The sequence below is a fragment of the Galeopterus variegatus genome, unplaced genomic scaffold (assembly GCF_000696425.1).
Source record: "Galeopterus variegatus unplaced genomic scaffold, G_variegatus-3.0.2 Scaffold1910, whole genome shotgun sequence".
Lineage (NCBI taxonomy): Eukaryota > Metazoa > Chordata > Mammalia > Dermoptera > Cynocephalidae > Galeopterus > Galeopterus variegatus.
In genome coordinates this window covers 66,180-75,159 of record NW_007728021.1, presented here as the reverse complement: position 1 = coordinate 75,159, position 8,980 = coordinate 66,180, and the positions used below count along the sequence as shown (strand labels likewise).

Sequence of the window (8,980 nt, the reverse complement as noted above, 5' to 3'; positions counted from 1 at the left end):
GGCGGGAGCGGCGCCCCCGCCACCCTCCACCCGCGCGCAGACCCCAGGCCCGGCCCCGGCCCCACAGAGCCATGCTGTGCTGGAGGAGCTGCTGCCACCCGCCGGAGGAGCCCCCGGTGACCGCCCAGGTCGCCGCGCCGGTCGCGCTCCAACCCGCGCCCGCGCCCCGGAACGGCGACACCAAGAGGCCCGGGCTGCGGGCGCTGAAGAAGATGGGTCAGTGATGGGCAGGGGCTTCGGGGTGGGAGCCGACTGCCCCCAGGGGCGTGGCCTGGGAGGATCGGGGCGTCCCAGCTAGCCGTTCGAGGGCTTCCCGGGAAGGCTACGGCAAGGGCGGAGTGCCAGCTCCGTCCGAGGTGGGGGGTGGCACCTGGGGTCACCCGAGGTTCCCGCGCCGAGCCAGGCGTCCAGGATGTCCTTTGTTTCCCACCAGGCCAGGGCGTGCTGGAGTGCGAATTTGGACAAGGGGCGCAGACGGGGTCGCTGAGGGCAGGGAGGGCGGAGAGGAATCAAGGCTTGCGGTGCCCGCACCCGCCTCCCCAAGACTGTCTAGGGCCTGCGGGCGCCTGCGGGCATCTTGGTTCTTGGAGGCCCTTGGGAGGTTGAGTATTTGACAGGCCTCTGTGGAAGAGGCTGGCCTCCCACGCCAGCCCTCCAACCCGTGGCCCCCATAAGGCAGCAGGAGCCACACGACACTGGCAGGACTGGTCTAATTAGGAAGAATGCTGTCCTTGGGATCAGAGGGCCGAGGTGCCCATCTCCGACTCGGGGAAAGGAATGTAACTTGGCTTGTGAAGCACGTCTCAGGCAGCCCCGTACTGGGTGGGTCATGTACGCGGTGTCCTGCAACCCTCTTCACCTTCCTGAGAGGTGGGTGGCATGATCCCTATTTCACACATGAGGAAATTGACTCAGAGACGGCAAGGAATTTGTCTATGACCACACAGCTAGTAAAGGGCAAAGTCTGATGGGCGCCCGGGCTGTGCTCCACCACACTGCCACCATGGGTGCCCTCTCAGGGACTGGGCAAAACAGGACTCATGAGTGGTTCAGGGGCTTGCATGAGGGGGTGTGCGTGGGAGCATTTTATAAAACGTGAAGTACCTTTCAACTGAACTGCTGTTGGTAGAAGAGTTCATGACGGAGAAGTGGGCTGTGGAGCTAGAGAGCACCAGGGCAGGGCTGCCCAGGAAGCCCGTGTGAATCTTGGGGCAGAATTCAGGGGTCCCCATTGCTAGTCCTACCTTCTCTTTGCCACTGTCCCCTCTCTCACTCATTTAATCTGAACTTACTGGATACTGACTGTGCTCTGAGCACTGCCCCCAGCACTCTCCTTACAGAGATGCGAGACAAACCTCTGCCCAGCCCTCCATTTAACCGTGTGTGCATTCACAAACATTGAGTGCCTATGTGCGCCCTGCCCTGGGGCTTTAACCGCGAGCAAGACAGACACAGTCCTGCCCTTAGGGAGCTGAAGCGCCAGCCAGGAGGTCAGACGGTCAAACGAGGAACAAGACCATAGAGGGAGGGGCTGGGGGGGACGGTGGGGAGCCAGTGATGGCCAAGGGGAGAGGCAAGTGGGGGCAGACCCTCAAGGCCCCTCCTTGTAGAGTTAGAGACTTTATCTGGAGGGCAGCAGGAGCCTGGGAAAGCCTCAGGCAGGAGCAGGGCAGGCAATGAGTTGTGGCGAGTGGAGGGCAGGTTGGATGCAGCAGGGGTGAGGCAGGGAGACCTGGGGAGGGAGGCAAGGTGTCAGCTGGGTGGGGAGGCTGGGCTCAGACTTGGGCGGGTGCACACGAGATGGATTGCAGAGCCCCCTGGGAGGTAGACTGGGCCAGACTCTGATCAGCAGCTCTGAAGGTGTCTCCGGGGGGCAATGATACCATTCCCTGGGCTAAGAAGCAGAGTGGTTTGGGGAAAGGAGGGTGGCCACAGCACGGCAAGGTGCGCCAAGACAGCAGAGGGCTCCTGTGAGGCTGCAGGAGCAGCCCTGGGAGTCAGCCCCCCGCAGGGGCTATAGGTGCCCTGGGAGCCCTGAGGGGATGCTCCTGCATGCCCGCCTGCCTCTTCACTCCACACGTTTGCTAAGTGCCATCAGTGGGCCAGGGTGCTGTGCCAGGAGCTGGGGCCACAGAGATGATTAACACAGAGCCTTGCCCTCAGGGAACACACAGTGTTGTGGGCAGAGACACTTGTAGACAAATAATTATAGCCGAGCCCAGAACTCGGCACCCATCAGCTAAGTAAGGCTGCATGGGAGCTCTGGACACCTCATCAGGGTGACAGTCAGGAACTATGTGGGCGTCAGAATGTCATCTTGGCCACTGTCCCTCCCCACCACTGCCCTGTCCTGCTAAGTGACTGTCAAGACAGGAATGTCAAGTCAGAGTCTGACGTGTGGAATGTCCCTTCCCCAGGACACAGGGAGCCCAGGAAGAGGTGGAAACAAAGCCCAGGTGTCCTGTGGTCCAGTCCCTTGGGCCATCGGGGGCCAAGGCCTAGGCCTGTCACCCAGATAGTTTCCACTACCACCAGAGCCACCATGCCTCCTGAGATGACCCTCACTGCCAGGCCCTGCCACCCCCAGACCCTGCCACCACCATCACCACACCCCTTAGGCTAACAACAGATTTTATTTCAAATAAGGTGAAGGGACTAGGGCAGGGAGAAGGAGAGGTCAGAGACTATAAGGAAAAGAAAAGGGCTTTAGGGCCATGCTAGGGGAACCAGGACAAGGAGGGGGAGGGGTGCAGCATGCCGAGTGGGAGGCATTTGTGCAGCCTGTGGGGTCAGGGTCGGTCCTCTCTGGTCCCCTGCCCCCAGGCTGGGCTGCTGGCGTGGCAGGGAAAGTTGAAGACTAAGAAGAGGGCTGGAACCCAGCGCACCCGCGATACTCCAGGCTGTGCTGAGCTCGCACAGTCCTGATCCCACCTAATCCTCAGACCCACCATGCGGAAGGTGCTGTCCTCCTACCACCCATGAGAGACTCGAGGTTAGGGTGGTGTCACCACCGCCCAGGGATGTATGGTTCAGAGGCAGTGTCTGCCTGCCGCCAGAGCCTCATTCAATGATGGCTCTTATTGCCACAATTAATGAATACTAATGAACATCTTAATGACACTGTGCCAAGTGCCTTTTTTTTTTTTTTTTTTTTTGGCAGCTGGCCAGCACAGGGATCGAACCCTGGACCTTGGTGTTATCGGCACCATGCTCTAACCAACTCAGCTAACTGGCCAGGTTGGCCCAAGCACTTTTTGCATATTATCTCATTTAATGCTCACAATCGTAGGAGGTAGGTGGTACCATTAGCCTCCTTTTACAAGTGAGGAAACTGAGGCTCAGAGAGGGTTGGTAACTTGCCCAGGATTCAAAGGTCAGAAGTAATTGAGAGAAGATTTGAACCCAGGCAGTGTTCCCCAGAGTCTGTGCTCAACACCGTGAATGAAAAAGAAGCTTGTACCTGGGGGTGGGGAGCTGCTGCTCCTCTCTCCCATGGTGGCCCTGCCAGCCTCCAGGGGTGTCCTCATAGTGTTGCCAAATAAAAGCAGAGCGGCCAGTTAAGTTTGAGTTTCAGATAAACAACAAATCATTTGAAACATACTAAAAAAGTATTTGTATTTTATCTGAAATTCACATAGAACTGGTGTTCTGAATTTTATCTGACAGCCCCATCTCCCCAGAGCCCTGTCTGTGCCTCTGCCCTGATGCTCTGCCCTTACCCCTAATCCTCCCAGTGGGCAGAGGACTGAGTGGGCAGAATTCTGCTGCCTTCCCTCCCCGGCCTGCACACGTCACCGAGCGTGCCTGGGCGAGGGAGCTGTCCCGATGGCCCGCCCAGGATGCTCCTGCAGGGTGAGTGGGGCTGCCAGGTGAGGTTGGCAGGTGGGGGTCTTCAGAGCAGCCCCCAGTCCTGGCAGGTGCCTGGCCTGGGTAGTGGGGAGGCTGGGTAACCCCCCAGGATGAGCAGGGACATGCCAGGCAGGACTGAGGGGCTGGCTCTGTCAGGCCTTGAGGCCTCCCGACCTCTGCTCCCACCCGGGCTTCACGCCCGTTCTGGTCCTGTAGAGAAGGGGACTGCCACCTTCATCTCCCTGTGTCCAGCCCAGGGCCAGGAGAAGCACTGCCTGCCTTTCCTGACTTTGTTGATTCTCTAAGGAATGTTATGGACTCTGGCACTGAGCCTCTGCTGGGCTCCAGCCCTGGGCGTGGCAGCCGGCTGGGACATGCCTGGTATCTGAGGTGCTGGGGCTTCCTGTTGGCTGAAGTAGTGGGTGGAAAGGTGTCTGGGACCCCTTGCTGTGTGTCTTTTCCCAGGACCTCGTGGCCTCGGCCACCAGGAAACACTGCTCTTTCCTTTCCTCCTCAGCCTTGGCCTGAGGCTGTGGCTGTAGCTGTTCCCTGCATGTCTCGCATTCCTGCTGGAGTCCTGGGTGGTGTATGTGCTGTTCCTGAGCGTGCACTGGCTCTCACATACACGCTGCCTGTTTTCCTCCCCAAGCTGACCTGGCTTCCTCCCTTTCCATCCAACAGCCCCATGCACACATGCACACACATGTGCACACCACCTTACACACACAGGCTGCTCTCTGCCCCCTCCCCCTCTCGTCCATGCCCAGGAAGCACACAGCCCTCACCCGTCCCCACCGGCCTGCTCTGGCCTCTGCCCCCTGTGCCTACCCCTGCCTCGGGTGACCCACACTGTTTTCAGCATGCACCTCTGTGCATGTCTATGAACAGGGTGGGATTTGAAGGCCCCTTGCAGCTCCGACATGCACTTTCCTGCCCCTGCCTGGCCTTGGCCACCCAGACAGAACTGCTCAGGCCCCAGACCATACACTCCCCAAACTGCCCAAGCTGAAGGTGGAAGCTGAGAAACTCCAGGCCCTCCCATTCCCCATGATCCCTGGTTCCTCTCGGGGGCCAAGATAAGCAGGCGGCTCAGGGAGGGCATCTGAGCCCCAGCTGTAACGCAGCACTGGGCTGAGGCACCATACCGCTGGCCAGGGAGGGGCCCAGCTGGAGGCCATGGTACAAGGGGGACAGACTTATCGGTACAGCTGGGTGCCTCTTCCCTCCTGGGACACTGCCTCACTTCCCCAGAGCTCTGCCTCAGTTTCCTTCATTTCCTGAGCACCCACCATGGGCCAGGCCATAAATCGAGTGCTCCATGTGCTTTTGTTCATTATAGCGCATGCAGCCCTTTGGGGTCAGACTGCCCCAACTCCCAGAACATTCCAGCTCCACCGCTTACCCACCTAGTGACCGTGGACAAGTTAGTCAGCCACTCTGTGCCTTTTTTTTTTTTTTAAAGATGACCAGTAAGGGGATGCTAACCCGTGACTTGGTGTTGTCAGCACCACGCTCTCCTAGTGAGCCACGGGCCGGCCTTCATTTTAATCATTTTTAAGTGGTTAATTCACTGGCATTAGTAACATTCAAACTGTTGTGCAATCATCACTATTACCTATTTCCAAAACTTTTTCACTGCCCAAACAGAAAGTTTGTAGCCATTAAGCAGTAACTCACAGCTCTTCCCTCCCCCCAGCCCCTGATAACCTCTAATCTACTTTCTGTCTATGAATTTGCCTGTTCGGGTACCTCACATGAGTGGAATCGTACAATATTTGTCATTCGGGGTCTGACTTCTTTCACTTAGCGCAATGTTTTCAAGTTCATCCATATTGTAGCATGAGTTGGTTGGAGCACCGCCTTGTACCCTGTAACCCAACGTCAAGGGTTCAGATCACCATAAAGTTTATTTGGGGCTGGCTGGTTAGCTCAGTTGGTTTGAGCACAGCCTTGTAACACCGTATTGTAGCATGTATCAGACTTTACTCCTTTTTATGGCTGAATTATGTTCCATTGTATGTACAGATACTCCTCCATTGATGGTGTTACATCCCAATAAACCCATCATAAAGTCAAAAAATCATGTCAAACCAACATGAGTCAGGGATTACCTGTCTCTACACATTTTGCTTATCCATCCTTCTGTCGATGGCCACTTGGGTTGCTTCCACCTTTTGACTACTCATTTTTACTACTGTTATTTCATGTTTGTTCCCCTACCCACTCAGCCAAGGGTGGCCATGGCACTGGCCCAGCCCAGCTGCAGGGTCAAGGCAGAGATGGCTTGAGCAGATAGAAAGCCATGGCAACAGCAGGAGGTAGGCGGCTTGTGCACCTGCCCAGAGCTGGTAGGAATGAGGTCACAGCAACATCTGTGGGGTTGGGCCTGTCTGGACCTGTAAATATTTACTGGGTGGCTGGACCTAGAGCCAGGGCCCTCCCAGCATCACTGCCCTGGGCCTGGGCCCTCCTGCTGACCTCACCCCTTACTTCTTCCCTCACTGCCCCAGGGTTCAGAAGCGCAAGCAATGAGGAAATAGAGGCACCTGCCCAGGAACCTGGCCCCAGCCCAGCCTGGTACTACACCCTCATTTGTGTCTAGCTTTTCCACTGGACGTGTAGTTGGAGGGCAGTGGTCCATAAGCCAGTGCCAGTTGGGTGGGCAGCCTGGGATGTCATCCTGTCCCCCAACAGGCTCCTGGAGACCTGGGGGTAAGGGCAAGGAATAGGGGTGCCCTCAGTGGTGCTCAGTCAGGCATGCATTCAGACTGCCTGTGTCGATGGCCTGTTTGCAGAAGACTCTGGACAAAGCAGGCCCTCAGTGACTCACCTCCACTTCCGGCCTTAGTCATTCATCAGCCCCCTTTCCACCCTGAAGCCCCCCGCCTTGGGCTTGGCATCAGAGGGTTTGCCAGGTTAGGGGAGGTGGACCCAGCTGCAGAGCCTGCTTGTCATGGCAATGATGGGACCCTTTCCCATGGCTATGTGGGTGTAGGAGGGGTGGACCCAGCTGTGGCAGCACTGAGATTCCCCCTGATTATTTCTGCCCTCACCCCATTGTTTCTCACTATGAAAGCATTCAGAGGGTGGCCAGATGTGTGGGGGGGTGGTCTGGTGAACCCCTTGGCCTGGCACATGACATATACACCCAGCTCCTTGTCTGAAAGGAGGAGAGTTCCACCTCTCCTTCCTGACTTGGTGGCACCGAGTGGGCCACATTCTGGACCCTGAGAGACTCCTTGGAACTATTAGGGCCATAGGCTAGACCGAGGGGGCACCATAGCCACCTAAGGAAGGAAGTTTCTCCTCCTGACCCTGAGAACCTGAATCTCAATTATGGTCACCCTCAAAGTCACAAAGCAGGTTTTTAAAATACAGATGTCCAACCCCTACCCCACACAGAGAGAATCTCTGGGCTGTGGGTTTTGCAACCTCCCCCAGGGCATTTCTAAGGGGACAGCAAGGATTGAAAAACCCTGACCCTCTGCCCTGAACTTAGGACAGATGGGTAGGGCTGGGGGTAGAATGCACTTAGTGCCCCACCTGTCCATGCATCTGCCTCGCCCAGCAATAAGCACCAGCTGTGAGCCTGGATCTGGGATGAGCACTGTGGTGAGGAGATAAGACCTCATCCTACCCCAGGTTTATTCAAGTCCTCTGAAATTATGATATAAGTGGGGTGTTTGCTTCTGGCAGCTGGCCAGTAACAGGGATCAAACCCCGGACCTTGGTGTTATTAACCCCACGCTCTAACCAACCGAGCCAACCAGCCAGCCCTGTTTGTTTTTTGAAAACAAATCACAGAAGGCTTTCTGGAGGAGGTGGTGTCTGAACTTGTCCTTGAAGGACTCAAATATGAGGAAGAGAAGAAGGAAAGTATCCTGAAGGCTCCAAGAGAGTTGGGAAGGCCCAGTGTTTTAGACTTGATCCCTAGGTCAGAGTTTGCAATTAGGCAATCAGGGGCCTTGGGGCCACAAAGCCAAACCCAGGGGGCTTGTTAAAATAAAGAGAAGAAGAGAGGCCCACAGTTGTGTTTTATTTGGCCCACATGGTGGTTTTTGTTTTTTTGTTACTTTAATTTGATTTAGTTGCCAATGTTAAAAAATCTTGAAGCTTCACGTACGGATTCAGATTCCGGTTTTCTGGAAACTCTGGGCCCTCATCCACTCCTGGCTGTCCCCTCCCCCCAAAGGGCATGGACTCTCCAGGTTTCATGTTCCCACCTCTTCTATTGTCCCCTAGCCCAAAAACCTTTGGTTTTAAGGCCGGCCCGTGGCTCACTTGGGAGAGCGTGGTGCTGACGACACCAAGTCAAGGGTTAAGATCCCCTTACCAGTCATCTTTATAAAAAAAAACAAAAAACCTTTATTTTTGACTCTCATGGGGCCATTTCAGAGCAGGGTGTGGCACCACCAGGGCTGGGCATCACATGTTCGAGGGCCTGAGGGCTGAACCTCTCCAGGGCACAGTGTTGGTCTCACTGTAGAAACCCCTGAATTTAGGATTTTGCAGCAGGTGTTATTGTGGTCTCCATTTTATGAATGAAGAACGTAAGACTTAGGGCAATCACTGTTAGTGACACTAGGGACATGTAACTGGGAAGTGACAGAGTTGGGCTTTGACTCCCCAGACTCCTGCCTTTAAATTCTGCTCTTCCCCTGCCTCACCCTGCCCAGGCAGCAGGTGGTGCAGTGGAGGAAGGTGCAGTGCAGGGGCTGGGGGCAAAGGTGCTGGGCCCGCCCAACCTCTGCTCCCACCACTTCCCAACTATGGAATCCTAGGAAGTTACCTGAGCCTCGCTGAACCTCGGTTTTCTCGTGTGTTAACATATGAACAGGGCCTGCACACAGTAGGTGTTTTGTTGTTTTTTGTATGTTTGTTGGTGGGGGTTTTTTGGCAGCTGGCTGGTACGGGGATCCTTGACCTTGGTGTTACCGACACCGTGCTCTAAGCAATGAGTTAACCGGCCAGCCCAGCAGGTACTTTGCAAGCATTTATTTGCTTTTATTTTATTTATTTATTTTAAGAGTTTGCTTTTATTAAGGAAGGTGGACACTGTGGCTGGAGAGCACATGTGGGCCAAGGGATCACGTGGGGGTGTAACAGTGGCTGGGCAAGAGTGACCACCGAA

General features: G+C 55.7%; 1 protein-coding gene across 1 annotated transcript in view; it reads left to right on the top strand.

Annotated features, from left to right (window-relative positions):
• The first annotated feature begins 71 nt into the window (after nucleotides 1-71).
• PLCD3 (phospholipase C, delta 3) overlaps nucleotides 72-8,980 on the top strand; it is a 22,267-nt gene continuing 13,358 nt past the window's right edge. The window contains exon 1 of the mRNA XM_008579551.1: nucleotides 72-216. Within this exon, the coding sequence (XP_008577773.1) occupies nucleotides 72-216 (145 nt within the window). The remainder of the gene's footprint in view (nucleotides 217-8,980) is intronic.